This window comes from Hylobates moloch, unplaced genomic scaffold (genome assembly GCF_009828535.3).
Source record: "Hylobates moloch isolate HMO894 unplaced genomic scaffold, HMol_V3 SCAFFOLD_3, whole genome shotgun sequence".
NCBI classification, from domain to species: domain Eukaryota; kingdom Metazoa; phylum Chordata; class Mammalia; order Primates; family Hylobatidae; genus Hylobates; species Hylobates moloch.
The window spans coordinates 112,642,330-112,666,674 of NW_026652278.1; the positions used below are offsets into that span (position 1 = coordinate 112,642,330).

The following is a 24,345-nucleotide window of genomic DNA, read 5'->3' on the forward strand; positions in this document are numbered from 1 at the left end:
AGTTAAAAATATATCACTGCTCATAGGATGTGGAAAGCCACAAAGAACATCACCCCCAACTTAATAATGACAAAAAGCTGAAAAATTTACAGTCATTCTTTCAAGCTTAAGGTCATGAAACATTTTATGAGCTAAGGTCACAAGACAATCAGATGAACTAAATGTCAAAAAAAAAAAAAAAATGGAACACAGAATAGTCTCACCTTTGTCAGAGGAAGAGAGAACCGTCACAAAATGGGTAGGAGGAAAACAAGTGATGGTTGATTCCTTAAGGATTGTGGACTAGCATTTAGGTTAGAACCTGGGGGCCCTGGCACATGGAAAGTCCACAGCCACTCATCTCTTTTCCACTGGCTCCATCAGGGTTTGTAAGAAAGATTAGAGGCAGGGCAGGATACCTTAGAGAGCGCCCAGGTGGCACAGACAAGGTCTGAGGGTGGAGTAGAAGTACTTGAAGGAACCCATCTGCTTTGTCTCTGTGCTGCGTGAATACACGGTGATGAGCAGCGGCTGCCAGGGAGCAGCACAAACCACCCAGGACACAGACCTGCCTCACACAGGAAACAAAAGCCTTCTGCCTCTGAGTGAGGAGGGAGACATCTGCCACGTCCCAGATGTTACTCTGCTTTGACAGGAGGCAAAAGCTACCAGCTGCTGGGGGTGGAACATGAAACTCTCAGGTACTCTGGTCCAGGCAATGACCCGTGGCCTCTGGAGAGAGACAGAACCTGCCTACATATCCTGCACTGACACCAAGGGGAGGGGCAGAAAACCTGCTCTTGCCCAAGAACCCCAGTGATCCACAGCAGAGGTCTGCTGCTGCGGGAAGAGGGGAAGAAACCTCTTTCTCATGCCCCAAACGTCTTTCTTGTGCCCCAAACCTCCTTCTCATGCCCCAAACTTTCTACTCTAAAGATACGAGGTGGAGCTCACCTGCCAGAGCCGGTAGGGCCAGGAAACCATCCACCCTCTAAGCCTGTGCTGTCCAATAGAGCTTTCTGTGGTGACCATAATATCCTATATCTGTGCTGCAGAATACAGTAGTCACCAGACATATGTGCCTATAGAGCACCTGAAAAGTGGCTAATGTGACTGAAAAAGTAAATTTTTAATTGCACTTAATTGGATTTAATTAAAATCTAAATTTTGATAGCCACATGTAGCTAGTGGTTAGGACACTGCAGCTGACCCTGAGTGGAGTCAGAGGCAGGGGCCAACTAGCACCAGGGTAGAGGCAGAAATGCTGACAAAGCCACAACCCTGAGACTCAAGTGCAGAGCACCTGCCCAACTAATGCTAGAGCAGGGGCCCCAGGAAAGCCCTCTGGCCTGCTTAAGTTTTGTGCCTAGTAACAAGCACCAGCAGGCTACTGCCAGTGGAGGGACAAAGGCAGAGAGAGAGAAACATGTTCTGTGGCAAAGGTACACAGGATCTGCCAAAACCTGATGGTGAGGAAGGATCCTTAAGAAAAGCCTGCTGAGCCTCTAGGCCTTGCATGAGGAACACAGCAGCAGCAGCCCACCCCCTGGAGAAGCTTATAGCCTGTGGTGACCACAGCAACAACAAACTCCAAACCTAGCTTAAGTACTGACCAGACTGACTTAAGCCCTCACTCATATTAACGGCCTAGCAGAAGAAGTATACCTATTTCCAGGCATAAGCAGTATTTACTTGAGTCTCCAATTAGAGACTTAGTTTCTTTTACACACACACACACACACACACACACACACACACACACACAGACATTCAATCAAAAATTATGTTACACTTGAAAAGCAAACTCCTGCAACCTTCCCACTCATTATCAAGAGATAGAATAGTCAAAACAATGAGATCCACAGATGGCCCTGATGGTGGAAATACCGAAGAAAGAATTTAAAATAATTACAATTAGTATGTCAAAGAATCTAGTGAAAAAGGTGGGCCACACAGATGAACAAATGGGCAATTTCAACAGAAGTATAGAAACTATTTATTTTCTTATTTATTTATTTATTTTTAAATGCACATTTGAAACTGAAATGTGTTATGGCCCAAATGTAATAGTATATTTTTTGAACTGAGTCTTACAGGGTCTTACCCTGTCATTTAGGCTGAAGTGCAGTGGCACAATCATAGCTCACTGTAGCCTCAAACTCCTGGCCTCAAGCAATCCTCCCACCTCAGCCTCCCAAAGTGCTGGAAATACATGAATGAGCCACCGTGCCAGGACTTATGGAAACTATTTTTAAAAATCCAAGTGAAAATGCTAGAGATGAAAAACATAATATCAAAAATGCACTCCTGCAATAGGCAGACTGAGCACAACAGAGGTAGAAAAATCAATGAAATTGAAAATATCAATAGAAATTAGAAACACAGAGAAAACCACTGAGTTTTTTTTAAAAATGCAAATGAAACCAAAAGAGAATAGGGTACTCAAGAGCTCTGGAACAATATCAAATAGTCTAACATGTGTAACTGGTGTCCCATAAGAAGACAGAAAGAAAGGAACAAAACAAATTTGAAAACAAAAATGGCCAGCAATTTTCTGAAATTTAACCAAAGAGAGCAGACTACAGGTCTAAGCTGCAAAAATACAATGAAAAGCACAACTAGGAACAACATAGCCAGAAGCTGAAAATCATATATAAAGAGAATATACTGGAGGAAATAAAATCACCAGCCTTCACCTCAAACTCTGGTCTCTTCATGAAAGGTTAATGATTAATTGGGTTTTGGCAAAATTATCTCCCACATATGGGGCTCTTACTGCACCCTACAGACAATAACCACAGAGTAAATGGCTTTGTGTTCCTTCTAGAAGGCTTTCATGCAGTCACCACAGAATGCAAACCTGGGGGTACACGCCTGACACAGCATCTTGGGTTGTCTCACCAAAACTTCCTAAAGACGTACCTTAATGAATTAGATAGCTTAATTTTTTTTCTGTTGTTGTTAAAATGGAATTAAAAACTTTTAAAATAGGACGAAAAATGTCTGGGAATTAGAGTTATCTAAATGCTTATGTAATGTGAATGCAAAATTGAAAGTGAAATGTGCTATGGCCCAAATGTAATAGTATCTTTTTTGAATGGAGTCTTACAAAATGCAAATAATGCTGGGAAAATATGATCTTGCAGAGGTTGTTCCTCTAGAACATTTTTTTAATCTCTTTTGAGTTTGAATAATAGTTTGATTATACTAGCTGATAACCCTAGTAGGCTTTTGAAAATGTGAACTAATATGCAAAGATGATCTGTATTTAATCAATGCTTAGGAAACAGGATTTTCAAAATAAAACTGTCTGGGTAAAATATTTTTTAAAAAAAAAGCATGAAAAAGGAAAATTAAAAAAGATTTTGAGGTAAAACCCAAAAGGCTTATGCATATTTACCCTGTTCCTTGGATCTTCTACTCATTGTGGGGGATCCTGCCTAAAATCCTGGGTGCTTCTGGTCTATAAATTCTCTTGAGTTCCCTTAGTCAAAGCCGAAAATTTGTTTTCCTTTTGTGCAGTTAATGTCAGAAAACTTCTGACAAGGGATCATCTGCAGCTGAATACTTTGGAGACAGTGTTGGGATCCTTAAATCGAGGTTCAAAAATTCAAAAGAATATGGGACTTTTAAATTTGGGATCATTACTGTAATTTGTTTAGTGTGGAAATATACCAGAAAATATATGAAACAGTGGAATGAGAAAATATTCAATTAAACAATAGGCAAAAAATTGCAAATGGTCTCTGTAGCCAGTCTCCCTAGGTTCAAATCTCAACTCTGCCACTTACTTGTTTGTGCCTCAGTTTTTTGTTTTTCAAAAAGAAATCATAACAGCTACCTCATAGAGTTGCTGTGAAGCTTAAATGAATTAATAAATGTGAAGGCCTAAAAGACTACTGGCGTGTAATTAGTGATTTTTGTGTTTATTTTTATTCGTCTTAACTATCTGTATTACTCTCATTAATAACTTTATATTAAAATGAAGTAAAAAACAAATTAATTGAATTGGAAATGTCTTACCTTCTGGAGAAAACCCAAAAGATATTTTTTTTCTGCAGTGATTTAAATAGCTTCTTCTGTGTTGTAATTATGTCTATATTCAGTAATCAGGTGAAACAACATCATATGTAAACTTCTGTCTATATCACTGGTTTCTATTAAGAGGAATCAGGGCCCCTTTGCCTTTCTGTCAGCATCTTTTAAATAGATACATTATTGATACATCTGTGACAACTGCTCACATGTAAAATAACCTCCTAATCTAAAGCTAATTTAAACCTCTTTCATAATACTCATTGTGAAATGTTTTGGATATTGTACATTTAAATCATGCTATTATAAACAGGAATATCTGTCTAATCCTTTATGGTTTATGAAGTACTTTTATATCTAGGAAGTACTCCAATTCCTAATATTCACATAATATGAATATGATACTACAAACTAGAATGAGAAAACTGCTATAGATTTGTTTTAATGAGTGGAGAAGCTCCCTCTCTTCACCACAAAGACAAAAAGAGCATTTTCTTAAGGGGACCACAGAGGATAGCTTTTATGTGCTGCAGAACTGAAGTGGAGGGCTACAGTATTATTATACCGGGAAGAATATTATTATTATGTGTTTTCTCTAAAATTTTTATTTTATAGCTAAGGTAAAAAGTAAAATCCAGGAGAGGTTTAAATTAGAATTGTTCTAAAGGGGATTAGGTAAGTCTCACAAAATTTGAAAAAAAATATATCATTTACATACAGACCATATGCACTTTAAAAGGCCAAACTGAAAAGAAACTGTGAAAGATAATGCAGTGAAAAGTTGTATAGAGCAAAATCAACAATAGCTATTTAAAACAATACAAAATTTCCATGTGGAAAGTTCATTTAAAGTGTCTAATCGTGCCTTAAATCAAATAGTGAGCTATGAAATGGTGGATGATGGTAAGCTGCTTACATTTTTTTAAAAGCATGTGAAACAGATGCTTGAGTCTGGAAAAGGCATAGATAACAGAATGACAATAGTCCAGTGAGAGTGTTGACAGCAAAGGAACAAAGGGCACCCTGGGAAGAATAAGCCACAGCACTAGGCATGCCCTGTGAAGCATTGAGCTACACTTCCTTATTTTCCACCTGTCCTGGTAATTTATCTGCAATGTCTTTCTTGCAAATATACTTACTCATCAGTATTACTTAATGGCCAAATGCTGACAAACTTGCAGACTCTATTAAAAAATGTTCCTATTACTGGTGAATATTCTGCAAGAAAAACCTTTAAATATTATAGTATTAAAATGTTAAAAATCTATTTATCTTGCAGTTCATCATTTGTAACTCCTGAAAACTGATTCCTGATTCAAAGAATAAAAACTTTTTTGAGGTTTCAATTTGTGTTTTTTCTTCTTTTTTTCTCATTGTTTTATCTTTTTAAAAAATTATCCTTAAATGTCTATCATAAACATATAACTTCCAGTGTATTGCCTTTATTTTGTAATATAAAGTTAAATATATTTCTTTAAAAATAAGTATGGTTTTCATGATCAATATTAATGAAACAGAATATAATCTTACCCTGGTGTGAGTACGAATGTGCATCTTCAGTCCATCATTCTTACTGAATCCTTTTTCACAGTAAGGACATTGATAGGGACGCTCACCTACAAATAAAGGAAGCCTCCGAGTCAGAAAAACGTGAAGTAGCAGAACCAGTACTGCGCTATCACTTCTCACACACTCAGATCCTGGCCACCACATATGCCCTGTGCTACTTCAAGAAGTGGCTCCAGGCACAGCAGGACAGACCCAAGCATGGGCCATGCAGGATAGCAGTGGACTGTGGCCTCCTCTCCTGTGGAGAGGACACTGAGCCCAGAGCACTTCCAATACTCAAAAATAAACATTTGCTAGTAGCCTATTTGCTGCATATTCCTTTTAATACTTGAGCCCAAATTAAATCTCCTCATTTTAAGAATTTGTTAAAAATATTTTATGTTAATCAATTTGCTCTGTCACTGTACTACTCTTCAAAGGGGAATTATTTAACTGATTCATTGACACCTTGTTTTGTTTTATTTTTTGTTTCATATAAATGAATTTGACTCAGTTAAGGCTGTGAGTTTCAAAAGAATTTCATAAAATTGGTATATGTTCAAAAGGACCATTGGTAGTTAAACTAAATAATAATTAATCCATACTTTCTGATATAATCAAATACCTCTCACCTAGAGGCTATAATTTTGAAAATAGCCAAGATGTTTTTCAAGACAAGCACACGTACACACAGCACATTTTTTAAAAAAAATTCTACTGTGAAATGACAAAACTGTGACAAAATTTAACCTCCAAAAGGGATCTGAAGATGCCCTCTTGTCAAAGCCAAATTACTTAGGATGGACAGTAGCTCAAAATCACTAATTGATTTATTCTTTCATTTAACGATGTACTTACACAGCAGGATGCTAGACCCTGGCTGCAATCAAAGATCAATACAATAAAATATTTTCCTTCAGCTAATGTAAAACTTCTGTCTTCCCTTCAGAGCCAGGCCTTCTGACTAGCAGTGTATGTTCTTCTACTCTCTCATGTTCCATTTGGTTCTGATCTTAATTCAATCTGGATATCATGTGCATTATCCCAGTCAACTCTCTTATGGGGTCAACAATGCCCCTTGTTGCTTGATCCAGTGATCACTCTTCAACAAGGCCTTCCTTGACCTCTCCCCTGTCCCTGATACCGCTTCATGAAATGGACAGTAACATTCCTGGGTCTTAAGGCTGGCCCCATCGCACAATGGCCTTGCACTGTTCTCCCGAACTTTGTTTCCAGCAGTGACATCACATGGAAGCACCTGCAGCGGTGTCCCCTGCCAAGTGGCATTTTCCAGCCTCTCCTCCTTGGGGAGGAGCACCCAGGATTCTCCCTTTGGACCAGGCACTGTAAAATGGTGACAAACACCCAAAGTAGCAATAAACTAAAAACAACAATCACAATGAGCTATCCAGACTTCCCAAATTCTCTGAGACAAAATCAACCTTTGCACTAGGTAAGCTGACCTAGAATTATTGACCTTAGGATCATCATGACTCTAGGAAGGTGTGGCTTTTCAAAGTCAGTAGGACAAAGGCTTGGTAACATCTAGGAAAATATCATCTTATTTTAACCCTGAGTTGATAATACATGCTTATCAGAATTCCAGATCTCTATTGAGTCCCAATCTCCAGGTAGACATATGTCTAACAGGTACCCTCCTTTGGGTATCTCACAAACAGCTTAAATCAGTGTGCATTGTTTTGAATTTGTGGTATTTATCGTTTGGTCTTGTGCATGCTATATATCCTCTCTTGATTAGTTGTACCACATTCACCTAGTTAGCAAATAAAAAACTTGGGAGCCATCCAAGATAACCCCCCACTTTTTTACTCACTTCTCCCTTCGTCCAGACTCTAAGTCATAATGATTTCACTTCTCTGATATATCTAGAATTTTTCTACTTCAGGATGATGATAAAAAGTGAACATTATAGTAATAGCAGTAACAGTATCAGCAGCAATAGTAGGAGTACAGCAGGAGCTATCATTTACTGAGATCTTAATCATTAACCTTGAACCACAAAGGAAAAGGACAGGAAGAAAATATGGCAGAATGTGACTGCTAAATGGTGTTAGCTCCTGCATCACACAATTCCAGATAATTTTTTCATTTTCTCCTTCATAAAGTACAAAAAGTCATTTTTTAGATTTTCAAAGTTTATTTTACTTTAGTGATAGATAATAAACAAGGCTAAAATGTTTCCTTATTATTTATTAACAATGAAATCCATCAACATATCAAATCTATATTAGGGATAAAGCATGATAAGAATAGCAACGTGTGATTTTACACTTACATAAAATTATTTTTCTAGCAAGCCTAAAATAATTTAATATTCATAGCTATTCTCTTTGTATCACATAGCTTTACGTTTGGTTTTGGTCTCCAAATACCAACAAGAGTCCAGCAAACAAAAACAAAAGATTTGCAGTTATCAGGTAAATAATTATATGTTAATCCTAATATAATACACTAGGTTACTATTTCCTTTCATAATAGCCAAAATCCATCAAGCAAAGAAAGAAATACATAGTTAAAGACTAGTAAGGAATTTTAAAGAAGGGAACATAACAAATCCATTTCCAATTTTACCTACTGTCATAATACAGGAATTCTGTCCACAGACTTAAAAAGGCTAACTTATTTTAAGACATAGCTTTTTTAATACTTTTTTTGGAATGTGGTTGTCCTGGGTTTGAATACTGCTCATCCTCCATCCAGCTGTAACTCTGACAAGGTCATCCAACACCACTGAACCTTTGAAAAACTGGATAAATTATACCTATGCTATGAGTGCAGTGACCATATATCCAGATTCATCTAAAGTAGTCTCAGTTTATGTCTGTAATCCTAGAACAATATAGTAATAGCTGGTTAATTTTACATGTCAACTTGACTAGGTTAAGGGATGTGGCCAGGTAGCTGGTAAAACATTATTTCTGGGTCTGTGAGGGTGTGTCCAGAAGAGATGAGCATTTGAATTAGTAGACTGTGTAAAGAAGATCCACCCTCACCCAATGTGGGCAGGCATCATCCAATCCATTGAGGACCCAGATAGAACAAAAAGATGGAGGAACAGTGAATTAATTAATTCTCTCTCTTTCTCTCCTCCTCCTCCTTCTTCTTTCTCTTCTCTTTTCTTTTCTTCTCCGTCTTTCTCTTCTTTCTGCTTCTTTCTTCTTCTTCTTCTCTCTCTTCTTTCTCTTCTTTCTTCTTCTTCTCCCGGATAGAACAAAAAGATGGAGGAACAGTGAATTAATTCTCTTTTTCTCCTCCTCTTCCTCCTCCTCCTTCTTCTTTCTCTTTTCTCTTCTCTTCTCTTCTCTTCTCTTCTCTTCTCCTTCTCCTTCTTCCTCTCTCTCTACCTTCCTCCTTCCCTCCCTCCCTCCATCTCTCTCCTTGATCTGACATGACATCCATCTTCTGCCCTTGGATATGGAAGCTCCCAGTTCTCTGGCCTTCATACTCCAGTATCTACATCAACAAACCACTGCTCCTGGTTTTCAGGCCTTTGCTCTTGGACTGAGTTACATCATTGCCTCACCTGGTTTGCAGAAGTTCAAACTCAGGCTATATTACACCTCTGGCTTTCCTTGGTCCCTTGCAAATGGTATATTATAGAACTTCTTGGCCTCCATAACTGCGTAAGCCAATTCCCATAATCAAGCTCCTCATATATAATATATCTATACATACGCTATTGGTTCTTTTTCTCTGGAGAACCCTAATACAGTATTACTCCCTTTCACTCTCACAAGTGTCTCAATTGGGACAATAGATACATGGTCACTTGTTATGAATGGAATTGTGCCCTCCCATACCAAATTCATATGTTTAAATCCTAAACCCCAGTACCTCATAATATGGCCTTACTTGGGAACTGGGTTGTTGCAAACGTTACTGGAGTAGTGTGGGCCCCTAATCAAATATGACTGATGTCCTCATAAAAAGATGGCCTTGTGAAGACAGAGACACAAAGGGAGAATGCCAGGTGAAGATTGGAATTATGCCACCACAAGCCAAGAACTATCAGAAGCCAGGAGAGAGGCCTGGAGCAGATCCTTCCCTAGCACCTTCACAGGGAGCATGGCCATGCAAGTGCCTTGATCTCAGACTTACAGCCTCCAGAATTGAGAGGTGACACAGTTTTATTGTTTAAGCCACTCAGTTTGCGACATCTTGTTACAACAGCCCTAACAAATTAACAGTCATCCTACTCCTTTTTTTTTTTTTTTTTTTGAGATGGAGTCTCGCTCTGTTGCCCAGGCTGGAGTGCAGTGGTGTGATCTCGGCTCACTGCAAGCCCCGCCTCCCGGGTTCACGCCATTCTCCTGCCTCAGCCCCCCAAGTAGCTGGGACTACAGGCGCCCGCCACCACGCCCGGCTAAGTTTTTGTATTTTTAGTAGAGATGGGGTTTCACCATGTTAGCCAGGATAGTCTTGATCTCCTGACCTCGTGATCTGCCTGCCTCAGCCTCCCAAAGTGCTGGGATTACAGGCGTGAGCCACCACGCCCGACCCAGTCATCCTACTCTTAACGGTGGCAATTACTCTTATCACTGATATCTACACATGTTGCCCATGAGGTCTACATAAATCACTCAGAGCACCTCTAGATGATTGGTATTTCTACCCCATGCCACCCCCCAACACTGAGCTGACATATCTGGGAAACTTGGGTAAGTTCAACTCCATTCCTTCATTCTATCCTAGAATGTACTCCAGCTTTAAAGTGCATCACCATGTAAATGGCTTTTATAAGCAATTTATTTGAAAACTATAATGCGTAGTTTGCAAATCAGCTTAGACTCTACATTAAACTTCTACCCTCTTGGTTGGAGGATGTTTAGGGCAATCCTGCCTCTCTCTTTTGGACTCCAAGGACAAAGCTATCTGCTGTCCCACACAATCGGAACCTGAAGGCTACCTGTACAGTCAACATGTTAATAACTACTAAAGTCATTTTCCTAATTTGCATATTAAAGTGTTATTCTTAGGTTTTCTTCACATTATGCATATGATATTTGCCTTCATTATTTCAAATTACTGTGAAGAATGTTTCTAGGAAATATTTTCACCTACACATAAAATGATCCTGTGGAGAACAAAAACTTATCTTCAATTTTAATCAACTCTAAGAACACAGGTCACAGTCAGTACATGGGCTCTGATGTACAATGTGATCCAACTTCAAATAACTACTATGTTTTAATATCTCAGGTATATTTAGACACTATCTTTATTTTGCTTAGGCTAGTCACAGTATTCAAATTCTAACATGTAAATTAATTAATCTGAAAATTAGCCAAAAAAGTAGCTAAAAACAAATCTAAATGGAAATAATAAGAATAGCTAAAATATATGGAGTCTACTATTAGGTTCTGTTCTACAGTTCAGAATGCTTAACACACATTAGCAATTTTAATTCTTGCAACAATATTATAATCTAAGTATTCATATTCCTAGTTTGCAAATCAGGAGAGTAAGGCACAGAAAGGATAAGTAATTTTCTCAAGATGACATAGCTTCTTATATAGTGGAGGCCAAGTTTGAACCCACTCTTAACCTCATGCCATCACATAAATTAGTAATATGGCTAGCACTTTGTGTAAATTGGGTTAGACTTTCTAAAGTTAATGACAAAAACTCTGCTTCTGACAATAACAGTTAACATTAACCAGATCTTTCTGGCTGGTAGATTCCAGCATTCTTTTGGTTATCAATGCTCATCAAGAAAAAGTAGGGGGCAGGTTAGGAATGTGTGCTATGTTTTAAAGCAGTTCCCAAGTGAATCCAAACACTAACATAATAATAAGCTGTGTCTTGAGAACTACATACAGGTAGTCACTTTCAACGTTTAGAAGGGAAATACAATATTGGCAAATATGACATACTATCCTATGAGATTTAGGTATTAGATCAATAAAATAGATTTAGTGAGCACAGCAGCATAAATAATAATATTTACATGTATACATAAGAACAAAATATTTTTCATTTAACTAAAGGAAAATAGATGAGTTCTTTGCATCTGTTTCTTTAAATTATGTGCTGACACTGAATAACATTGAAAGCCACAGTGTTTTCTTTGAACAACACATCAAGGAACAAACAAAAGCATGATGGTAACTATAAAAAGTTGATTTTGGTTGATTTTTAAAGGTGCCATAAAGTGGATACTCCATGAAGCTAATGTATTCATTCATTAAATAGACTTCTTTTTTTTTCTTTTTAGCACATACCATCTTCTAGTTACTGTCCTGGGCTTTGAGAATGCAGTTGCAAATAGTTTCACAAAATCACTGTCTCTTCAATTTTACTAGTGTAATGAGAAAGACAAGAAAAAGTTAAAGAAAATACATAAGATAATTTCAGATGCTGATAAATTATACAAAACAAGGATATAGGTTTAAGAAAGATCCCTGGGCTGGAGAAGTGGGCAGGTGAAGGACTTAGCTAAAGTCATTAGCAAAGGCAAAATAACTGAATAAATGCAGTTCCTTAATGCCAATTTAACATTATTCAGGCAGACTTCTTGTAGCTCTTCATCTCTGAATTGGAGGTACTTTAACTTACTCGGCTTGAAGTACGTGTATCCAAATTCTCACTGCTGGAACACCCAAGATGGAAGTAGCTTAGAAGCTGCATTATTTGAAATGAGTGTGGGGGATATTCAGAAAACAGCTCTAGAAAATTGGAGCTAACCTTCCAAAGGCAGCTAGTAGTAATGAAAGGGAACATCTGGATGCCACATGGAACACCTTACTTGACTTGAGCCCAGCCTGGCCCCAACAAGCTACCTTGAGCCTTTGACAAAGAAAATGTATTATGATGACAACCACCCACTACCAAGTATGGCTAATAACAATAGGAAAAAAATCAAATCCTATTTTAATATATGCCTTTCAGATTAAAATTTATATATGTTACCATATAGATGTTCCATATAGATGGAATATAATTTTAATTAAAGACAGCAGAAGAATTCTAGCCCTCACCAAAGGATTAACATACTGATATTAAAAGAGCATCTTAAGAAAATTTGTGAAGGCAGTTTAGGATAACATGAATCTTACTGATTAAATGATCCTAAAGCCACATCACTGAATATCCATCTACTACTATGTAACCACCTCAATATTCAACATCTTGACACAAATCCTTTCGAAAAACTCTATGTTTACAGTACATGAAATTAATAAAGAAAAACCTTGTAAATCACTTCAGTCTTGATAATCTTAAATTAGAACATGGATTTAATTTAAGAAGTGAACCTGACCACTCTAGCAGAGGCACAGAAATCAAATTTTTGTTCATGCTACTAAATACACTGAATTAATATGTTAATAATGACCATGATCAAACCTGAAGATTAAAAAATGCAACATTGTGAAGATGATAAATTATGTGTCATGTATGTATTACCACAATTTTTTTAAAAAGTGTACAGCCAATGTGCCCTGTGCTTTGAAACATTTTAGGAACAAGCAGCAAAGCTTAATATGTAATATATATATATATATATATATATATTTAATTATCTGGATTAATATAAAAAGACCATTTTCCAAAAGCACTTTAATAACGTTAACTTGTCATTTAATATATTTCGAAAACCAATGCAGATTTCAAAGAACTCATAATTCCTTGAAAATATGGAAAGATGTACACACAGAAAATGTAATTTAAAATGGAATAAAGTCAAACTAATTTATTTTCAATGAATCCAAATTAAATAATGTTTAAAGATTTTGGAACCACAGCTTTACTTCTTACTTTGAATTTTCTAACAAAAATCACTTTTAGAGATGGCAACACTTTCAAGTGAAAAAGCAAACCTCAAAAGTGTATGTTTCATGAAAAATACCTGAGATCGTTCCACATGGTTGAACTTTAAAATATATGTATTATATGGGAATTCTTTAGAAGAACTTTACATTTTTTTCCATGAATATCAGGGGACTGGCTTATTTTGTTTTTGTAGACTAGGAAATGGTTACAAAACAGCAAACTGAATCATTCTAGATGAAAATTAAACCAAAAATCTAATTGTGAAAGCACCCCCCAATTACTTTTCCAATCCCACCATTCCAATCCCTTCAATTTATGGAGTATCTAATAAATTAGAAGTACACCATAGAGAGAAGTGAAATGCTACACTGACAAATAGGAGTAGCTCAAGTTCATTCTTGGCATCTTTCTGTAATTGAAATAGTTTTTTTCCCTGCAGCAAAAAGAGCCATGAAACCCCACCGACCTCACCAAACCCCACCTTGTTACTCTTAGAATGCTCCCATTAATCAAATTCTGAGGAATCTCACTTAACCTAAACAAGTTAAACCCAAGTACACCATCTTTGAAAGAAGGACAACAAAAACCTGAACTTGACATTACTCCTTGAGTATTTTAGAGATCCTCTCTATTTTTAAAAGCTTAACAGAATTTACAGTTGTAAGAAAGTGGGCAATAAAATGTAAAAATCAAATAAGAGAACCTTTACTTCCCAAAACAATTTTATCACCTGATTCAAAACAAATGGAGTCTGTTTTTCTTTTTTTTTTTTTTTTTTTGAGATGGAGTCTCGCTGTCACCCAGGCTGGAGTGCAGTGGTGTGATCTCAGCTCACTGCAAGCTCCGCCTCCTGGGTTCATGCCATTCTCCTGCCTCAGCCTCCTGAGTAGTTGGGACTACAGGCACCCACCACCACGCCCGGCTAATTTTTGTATTTTTAGTAGAGACGGGGTTTCACCGTGTTAGCCAGGATGGTCTCGATCTCCTGACCTCGTGATCCGCCCACCTCGGCCTCCCAAAGTGCTGGGATTACAGGCGTGAGCCACCGCGCCCGGCCCGAGTCTGTTTTTCAAAATCTATTTCTTTAAACGATGCATTATTTTCCTTAAGAATCTTACAGTCACAGTATCCCTCCCTCATTTCTGAAGAGATGCCAACTCAAAGGACATGGGGTTCATTGGGAAGAAGGAAAAAAAAAAGGAGAGCCACGTGCTTACGAACTTTTCAGTCGGAAATCATAAAAAGCCAGATTGGGTGGATTTATTGAGGGCAAAACAAAAAGTGAATTTTACTGATGCAAATTTTTTTAAAAAAGAATACGAGATGCAGAATGAAAAGAGGTGAGTTAATGAAGCAAAAGTAAAAGATTCCCTACTCAGGATGCCCTTGCTTCAGCCAACCAGGAGTACAAATTACCCCCATTACATGTGACTTGTCTAAGGAAGCAAGACGACAGACAATAAAGGGTCTTGATTTGAGTGCTAGCAAAAGCAAGGGGACTGTTCCACAAACAGCAGAAAGATCTGAACAATCCAGACACTGGCCAAGTTTTCAAGGTTCCGATCCACAAACAAAAAATCTTCCATGAGTGTTCCACACTGCTATGGTAGGGAACAATTTAAGTCAAGGAAAGAGTGTTCTTAATGATTGATCTGGTTTTGTTGTTAGGGAGTCAGAATTTGGTGAGAAAATTATTAATCATTTCACCCAGTAGTTTTCTATTTTTAGGAATTTCTACCAAAGTTTTATTTAACCCAATATTTATGAGCATAGTTGGTGAACCGTGGTCATGGAGTAACTAAGCAGTTAAACCTTAGGTGCCTGCACAAAGAGGAGTTTCCTAGAAATAGTGCCAGCGAGGAAGTATCAAGAGTATGTAACGTTGAGTAGCAAGAAACCCATAAAATTATTCTCTCTCCCATAAAACTAGAGAAGATATAAAACCTTCCCCAGCCTAGAAGCATAGTGCCAATTTGCAGAAAAACAACACAGAGAGTTATTCTTGGGTGGAAAAATGGTAGCAACAGCAGAAGAAAGCACAAATTAGGGGAAATCAAATCTTCTTTTATTTTCTAAAGGAAAAATGTTGGTGATGCAAGTTTAATAGAGGTATGCTATTAATATTATCTAATAATTTACCAATAGATAAAGCTGTTCAAACAGTTGATGTAAACTGTGGTCTAGGCCATATTCATTTTTGAGGACTCTAGTATATCAAAAAAATGAAGAAATGATAAAATATGAACTATGTAAATGACAGTATATTTTAAATGATCTACCTTATTAGTCTCTGTGATGATATTATTAATTCATTTGGTTATTGTTCATAGCATTATATTCCAGGACAAATGTCATTCCCTCACTTTTCACTCTGTGCCCCTTAATCCAACCTATGACAAACTTTGACATAGCACTACAATTTTTACATTAAAAAATTAGGGCCTTTGATATTTTTGAAGAAAGAAAAAATAGATAAATCATATTACTAATGAAAGCCAAAATGAATGTCTGTCTCTTAAGTTGTTAGATATACTTGTCATTGACCCAAAATCAACTGAGTAGGAGCTGAGTATGGAAAAAAAACCAGTGGAAGGAAAGGTACATTCCATTGATGTGGTTGTGGATCAGAAATTATTTAAAGTGTCAACATAACACTGAGACATCTAAAAACATGCAGTTCAAGACTTTGCTTATAAGAAAATTCCATTCAAACATTTCTTGGGGAAAACCTGAAGCTTTTGAAGTGTGATGCTAAGGAAATAATTTATTTCTATGTCAATTCTACTCAACGTTTCTGTTAACTCTTAGATTATCTGCAGGTAAGAGAATGTTTGATTTGGTTTAATGTTAGTAATGAGACACTTAGAAAATAAATATAGCAAAATAAGTTCTCTCTCAATGTATGGAGGTCATCTAATTCTTATTAAAAATGTGTTAAAATGTTGTTTTAAAATGTTTACATTTTCATTTGTGTTTATAATTCAGTAATCATCTAATTTTTAAATAATTTTATTATTGCTCTATAATTGCTTATAATTAGTAAAAGCTATTTTTTTATAATGTTGGACAAATATTCTAAAAAGAATAAATTATTTCCTTTAAAAAAGCATTCAAGAAAAAAGAAAAACAGTGGCTAAAATCCAAATATGATCAAATAATAATATACTGATTATTTCTAAGCTGATCACAGGTATTTATCCAAAAAATTACATATTTCCTAAGACAGTGATTTATTACTATATTCAAATAACAACGTGCAAGCAAGCCTAGAACAGAAGGGCCTACACAGCCGGTATCTATTAACACAGAAAGCTGGTTGGAACTGTAGGCAAGTAATTAACCTTCTGGCCCAGAGCTTTAAAAACCCAAAAGCAGTTCCTAGAATTTCTTCCATAATTTATGAACAACTGATGGAATTCATGTCACAGTCCGTGGATTCCCTTGCTGAATTAACCTCAGCTCTCACTGACCCTAAGAAGCTATAAACCAACAGGAGACTGTGCTCTACTATTTCAGCTGACCCACAGAGTGCCATCTCTGTTGTTCTAGCATAGGAAGCCAGACGATAAATTACAGAGCCACCCGCCAGGCACAATCCTGAACATTCCCCTTCAATGAAGATGACAGCAACACACTGTACATGCACATTCACGCACCCCAAATCAGCCCTGTTTGACAGCAAACCCTCATCTACATTCCATAGATGATCTATATTCTGCAGCTAAAGTTTATGAAAAGATAAGCATAATGACACTGGGAATAGAGGGTCAAACACTGTATCAAGGGAGTATGAATACCTGTGACTAAATACAGAAACAAACACATCAGCAATGTTAGCAGCAATAGCTCACGGTATCACATGCTTACATTGTGCAGACACTATGCAAAGTTATTTATATCTTCATTTGTTCCTCAAAACAACACTATGCAGTTGGGACTTTTTTTTTCTTTTCTTTTTCTTTTTTTTTTTAGACAGAGTTTCACTCTATCACCCAGGCTGGAGTGCAATGGCACAATCTCAGCTCACTGCAACCTCCACCACCTGGGTTCAAGCAATTCTCCTGCCTCAGCCTCATGAGTAGCTGGGATTACAGGTGTGCACCACCACGCCCAGCTAATTTTTGTATTTTTAGTAGAGATAGGGTTTCACCACATTGGCCAGACTGGTTTCGAACACCTGACCTTGGGTAATCCCCTGCCTCGGCCTCCCAAAGTGTTGGGATTACAGGCGTGAGCTACCGCACCTGGCTGGGACTATTATTATTCCATTTATCAGAGATGAGGAAACTAAGCTTCAAGGAAATTAGCCAACTCATTAATGTTCACTCAAGAAGGAAATAAATAGAATGGAGTTTGAAGCCCATAATCTGACTCCAGAATCAATACTCTGGATATAAAGGTGGCATTAAATAACAATGTATTACAAATACTAATTTTACGGTAGGAAAGTTTCTCCATAGCTGGAGTTAAGTTCTCAGTTGACCATAGGTAACAAACTATAGCTTATATGTTAAAGTTATCTTCAATTGGTTGATATATCAACAAGAAAATATTGTCAAACATGATGAAAGGAGTGTATGTAATTCTATGGTATGTTCAAGAGTAACAGCAGGGGTCAGAAGGTATGTCAAAGAATAAGAAATAAAAATATCAGCAATGTGATATATTGGAAAAAGTTTAAGCCTCGGTTTAGTTCTAGCTGAATCACATACAAGTTTTATGACCTTAGGCAAATCATTGCAGTTTGCTGGGCATTAGTTCAAATAAGAGGCTTGAACTAGATTTCTGAAACTCCTTTCTATTCTAAAGTCAAGAATACTATTTTTTTATTCTAAAAAAGCAGATGCCTTGTGCACACTTGCCACATTCTCATTCTAATTACCAAACTGTGCAGAATGAATGGACTTTAAAAGGTGGATACAAGATTTATGAAAAATAACATTTTCAAAGTTAATGGAAAAAAACAAAGTCTTGTTGACTACAGAATGGTGGTAATGGGAACAAGAGGGGAGAAGGAGGATGCAGAGTGGAACGAAGGGGAAGCAAGGATACAACCAGTTGGTTATTTAAGGTAGTGAAGGATAAAATCAATCGTAAAATGAAGGAATTGAAGGATGTTTTTAATTTTAGACACTATCAACAAAAAATAAAAACATAAATACTAAAATTCCTCCCACAACTAACAGGTAATAATCCGATAGCTAATTTATCACTGTCTTGTAGAATGACCATTAGTCATGAGCCAATTAACAAAAACGCTTGTTTTAAAAAAATTGATATGTATGAAGGAGACTGCCTTTAATGTTCCATAAAAGAATACTGTCACTGTACTGGACAGGAAATGTTGAAAAACACCAACTGGCAAATTGGAAGGAAAAAAACCATAAACTGGAGTCTTATTTCCTCTTCATAAAACTGAGTGTTATTTGATATCATAAAAAAGAGATCTGATTTCCCAAATTATTGATGGACAGTTTGAATACTATAAAAACAAAATTAAACTGACCCCTTCAGGCATACTTGGTATGGGATTAAAAGACTAACTCCATAAAAATCTCATCACATTGCAGTATATTCAAAGGTCCAACTGCCAATCAGTAACCATTTCCTAGAAATAAAAAAAGGGAAATTTAGTAAATATAATTTAATCATTATTTCCTCTGTATGTTACTGCCCACTATAAAGCTGACTAGGAGAAAATGAACAAGTGAATGTGTGATACGGTTTGGCTGTGTCCTCACCCAAATCTCAAATTGTAGCTCCCATAATTCCCATGTATCATGGGAGGGACCTGGTGGGAAATAATTGAATCACAGGGTGATCTTTGCTGTGCTGTTCTTATGATAGTGAACAAATGTCACAAAATCTGATGGCTTTATAAAGGGGAGTTCCCCTGCACATGCTTTGTTGCCTGCCGCCATGTAAAATGTGACTTTGCTTCTTCTTTGCCTTCTGCCATGATTGTGAGGCCTCCCCAGCCATGTGGAACTGTGAGTCCATTAAACCTCTTTCCTCTATAAGTTACCCAGTCTTGAGTATATCTTTAATAGCAGGGTGAGAACAGACTAAAACAATGTGAAAAGATCAATCAATAAATAAAATCATAATTTGGCTCTAAAGCATAAAACTTTTATAGTACTAAAATGATATAAGACTTTTATTTCCTCATCTTTTATACTGGGGGACTTATAGAATTTCTCTAATTCTTGTGGTAATTACAATAGCTATATAGAAAAAAAAAGAGATAACTTTAACAGAATTTGAAGTCAAAAGACTTGTGTTTTATTACCTTGATAGTGAATAGGTCATTTGCTTCTCTGAATCTGAGCTTCCTCATCTAGAAAATGAGAATGGTCCTAGAAATGGCTGAATCCTTTCAATGGCTGTGAAAGGATTAATTTAGATACTATATTTGAGAGAACGTTCCTTTTTCAACAAATTTAAAGATTAAAGAGGTGAGTCTCATCTGCCCTGTCCTTCAGCTTAGAATCTAGTCATGGGAAACTGATAAGCAAAGTAGAGTGTATACAGCTGAAAAAAGGTATTTATATATAATAAACAATGAGAGCCCTCAGATCTCTACTAGATGAGATTTGCTACACAACTGCAAAAGACTATAATGTACTACATAATTGTTTGTTATTATTCCAGCTCCAGTAGCATAGACTCGCCCTTGTTAAACAAAACAGATAGGGCATTTGTCAGGACCCATTTCCTCTACATTCTTTCTAATGAGAAACTTTAAAAACTAGGAAACTCCAAGCTGAAATCAAACAGTAAGTTTGGTGCTGGTCGACCACACGTTGTTCTTTATTTCCTCATTTAAGCACTGTAACTTTATGGGCACTAGTGAGTTAGATCTTGAACCATGTTATTAATGATCATTTTTATACAGTTTGTTTTCCCAGCAATTACATGACAAAGCAACAGGATAAAAAATGGAAAGGAAAGCAAATGTGGGTGGGCCCAGCTCATAGATTGGGAAGTGTAGCATTTTCTTCTTTAATGCCAGCACTTCTCAAAGTGAATGCTACGGACTTTTGTAAGTAGTATATGAAAAAATGATTTTATGGTCAACTAAATTTGTATTCAAATCTGGAACTTCTCACTCTGAACCCATGCATCCTTTTTTACTATCATACAGGTACTGCAACCCACTTGTAAGTTATTTTATCTATTGAACAAGCATTCACAAGTTCTCTTTCTAAGCCAGGCAGTGCACTGAATGGTAAAAAGTAAGGTATCAGTTATGGGCATGGCCCTAAGAAAACCGAGGACCCACAGACTACGGAAGATGGCCACAGGTGCAGGCAATCAGAGGTGGGCTGTGCTGAGGAGAGTAAAGGAACATGGATATGCTGACCTAACAAGGCAGGGGTAGGGAACAGGTCAGGGAACACATCAAGGAGAAAGTAACACATAATTGGAGGCTGGAGAAAAGCGAAAGGCCAGTAAGCAGCCTGGAATGTAAACAGTGAGGGGTCGGTAGTTGATAAGTCTCATGAGAAAAGTCTAGGGCATTCATTTTGTACAAGGCAAGGGGAAGCCACTGAAAGGTTTTAAGTAGGATAATAAAATGACCCAGTGAGCCTTTTTATCAATTCTTTAAACCTTCTTTTCTAAGGCTTACAAATACTTTCCAGTGCATTTCAAAGAAAATGTCTGAAAAACCCATGAGAACGGCAAACTTTGTGGGATTCCTTTTTCAAGGAGACGAATCTAGCATCTTCAAGAAGGATGAACCATGAAATAATGACATTCAGCTTCTTCAGAAGACTGCTTCTCTAAGCAGTATAACTGTAAGAAAACAAAAACAAAACAACAAAACGTCTGTTTATATTTAGGGAATAGAAGTCTTCCTGCTGAAAGAATCGGGCTCTGGTGGAGATGTGCACAAGACTTAAGCTATGAAGCTAGATGTTAAAGAACAATTTTCTGATCCACTTAAGTGGCAACTGCATCTACACGGTTGCTCTCATTGGAATAAAACATCCCTATTTATTTGTTTATTTATTTGTTTAGTTTTTGAGGTAGAGTCTTGTTCTGTCACCCAGGCTGGAGTGCAGTGGCGTGATCTTGGTTCACTGCAACCTTCGCCTTCCAGGTCCAAGTGATTCTCCCACCTCAGCCTCCCAAGTAGCTGGGATTACAGACACCCATCACCACAGCTAATTTTTGTATTTTTAGTAGAGACGGGGTTTTGCCACGTTGGCCAGGCTGGTCTCAAACTCCTGACCTCAGGTGATCTGCCCACCTCAACCTCCCAAAGTGCTGAGATTACAGGCATGAGCCACCGCACCCGACCCCTATTTATTTTTAAATATGAGAATTTCAAACATGAGGAAATGTTGAAAGAATAGTACAGTGAACACTGTATAAACTCACTTAGGTTTAATATTTATTAACATTTCACCAAATTTGCTTTCTCCTTCTCATTTCTCTTTTTTAACATGTATTTTTATATGCACTTCTTCCTGGTCCATTTGAGAATAAGATGCAGAGAAGTTTCACACCTAAGTATTTTAGCACAAATCTTATAATAACAGTTACCTGCACAATCATGATATACATACTAAATATTTGTATTATACAAGATAAATTATTCTAAAAATTAGAAAACAGGAAATCATAAAAAAATTAACACTAACCATATTTATAACATATAGAAATAAAAGCAGTTAATAATTTAGTAGATAACTTTTCAATTTTTTAAATACAAATGCTTTATTCTTACAAAAATATATCCTTCTGTTTTTGTAACCTATCTTTCTCATTTCATGTTAATTAGTATATATCCATATCACTTTTATTACCTATATAATATTCCAATTTATGGATATACCATAAATTATGAGTTCTTTCAATGTTAAATATGTAGGATCTTTTCCAATTTTTTGCCATTATAAACAGTTTTTCAAGGGACATAACAATGTTCTTTTTATAAAACAAACACTATTGCCCATAACCTCTTTTCAGACTTAGGAATCAAGCATACTTTGGATTTATGCCTAATAAATTAGGCAGTATAAATATTAAAAGCCAAGGATAAGTTTTTATATGGCAAGGCAAACAATTTATCAAGCGTATTTTGGAGGTTACTACAGCTTAATTTCAAGTAAAAAATTGGTGGGACACACACAGTTCAGAATTTTAAATACCACCAAAAATATTTTTTCAACTGAGTTATCATTTAAACATGTATTAAGAAGAATGCTTAGCCTTTTTTAAAAAAAGTCTTAGTTAATCAGGAACATAGCCATCTAAAATGCATTTTCCCCAAATTAATATATTAAGAAAATTCCATGATTTTAAGTATGCCAAACACCATGATATTAAGTTAATTCCTTACCAATAGTCAACCAAGATTATATCTACAAAACTAAGTTATGAAAATTTCAGCATGTTCAACAATTTAAGATCTTGATAAAGCTGGAAGAAATAAAAGGGAAAGGTATTGAACATGAAAATTCTCAATATGATGTCCTGTAAATAAACCTAAGAAGAAAAGCAGAAAATAATATAAGAGGTTATATCATTCAGTAAAGGCTTGCCACGGTATATTAATAAACACAATTCATTTAACTTTGGAAAAGTACTCTTAACAAGGAGTGATATTATAGAAGAATTTTAGAAATTATACTTACGACAATGAACTGGCCATTGACTATGAACTAGCACTAAGTATTTTACATACATGATTTCATTTATTCTTCACAAAACTGTACAATGTAAAATGGGACTTAGAGACATGAAGAAATTAGCTCAAAAGTATATGACTAGCTAGTGGTGGGGGGCTAGGGTTTGAACTCAAGCCAGCTGTCCCAAAGCCCCTGCTCTTTCCATTATGCAAGACTGACTTCTATGGCAGAGGAGGGTATAACAGGAAACACACTGAGACCTGTTTCTACTAATCACAGCAACTCTCTAGGCGGGAAAAGTTATTTAATCTCATCAGAACTCAGAGTCCCCTGAACCCCGACTACAAAATTTCAAATATCAGCAAAAACCTGACTGATAGGATGCTCTTTTATCAAATTTCTATCTTTTGCTATCTGCAGGCAAGTTTTGGAGTTGAGTTCTAGACTATATCTACAAGCCCAAATTTAGAAAGCCTTAATGTTTTTCTATTCATAGTCATAAACATAATAATATCAGCCCAACAGTGAACAGTTCCTATGCAAAAGTAGAGTCCAAGTTGGCAGACCTACTCATCAACTGACTTTTGCAGCAAAGGCAATGCCAATGGACATTAATGTTGCAGCGGCAGCGGCAGCAGTGGCAAAAGCTTGAAAATTTATTATCAGGAATGCCACAGCAACAGTTGGAAGCAATACCAGTCTGAGAAATCAAGTGAGAGAAAATGGCCCCAGTTAAACAGAATGGCCTCTGTCAGCTGGGCTCTTATTTACATGAGCCAACACATATTTCACACGAATTGCTTTTCCCTAGGTATTTATCATTGGCCAGGGGGCCCTTCAAGAGTATTTGTTCCCCAAATATGGCCTGAGTACTCCTGGGAATCACCAAGACTCTTTACAAGGTCTGCAAGGTCAAAATTACTTTCATAATATTACTATTATGTTATTTGTCTTTTTCACCATGTTGACATTTACACTAATGGTATAAAAGTAATGGTGAGTAAAACTGGTAACTGCTAGTGACCTCAATTTGTAATGCTAGTCACTGTAGCCTTCACAGCCACAAACTCACAGCAGATATAAATGGCAGTTTCACTTGAGAACATCTGTGATAAAATAAAACATATTAATTTTATTAAGTTCTAACCTTTGTGTATCATCTTTTTAATATTTGAAATTAAGCTGAAATCACTTGTAACGCATGCTGATGTATGAAAGTTGTCTCAAGGAAAAGCACTTGTGTGATTGAGTTGCAAGCTGACATGGCAGTTTTTTTCATGGAACATCATTTTTATATGAAACAAAATGACTGATAGACAAAGTACGGTTATTAAACATTCTGTGAACATTTGTT

The 24,345-nt window shown here is 36.6% G+C and overlaps 1 protein-coding gene across 1 annotated transcript in view; it reads right to left on the reverse strand.

The window, feature by feature from the left end:
- Positions 1–24,345, reverse strand: part of PRDM5 (PR/SET domain 5) — a 225,722-nt gene that overhangs the window by 48,408 nt on the left and 152,969 nt on the right. The window contains exon 14 of the mRNA XM_058437033.1: positions 5,545–5,630. Within this exon, the coding sequence (XP_058293016.1) occupies positions 5,545–5,630 (86 nt within the window). The remainder of the gene's footprint in view (positions 1–5,544; positions 5,631–24,345) is intronic.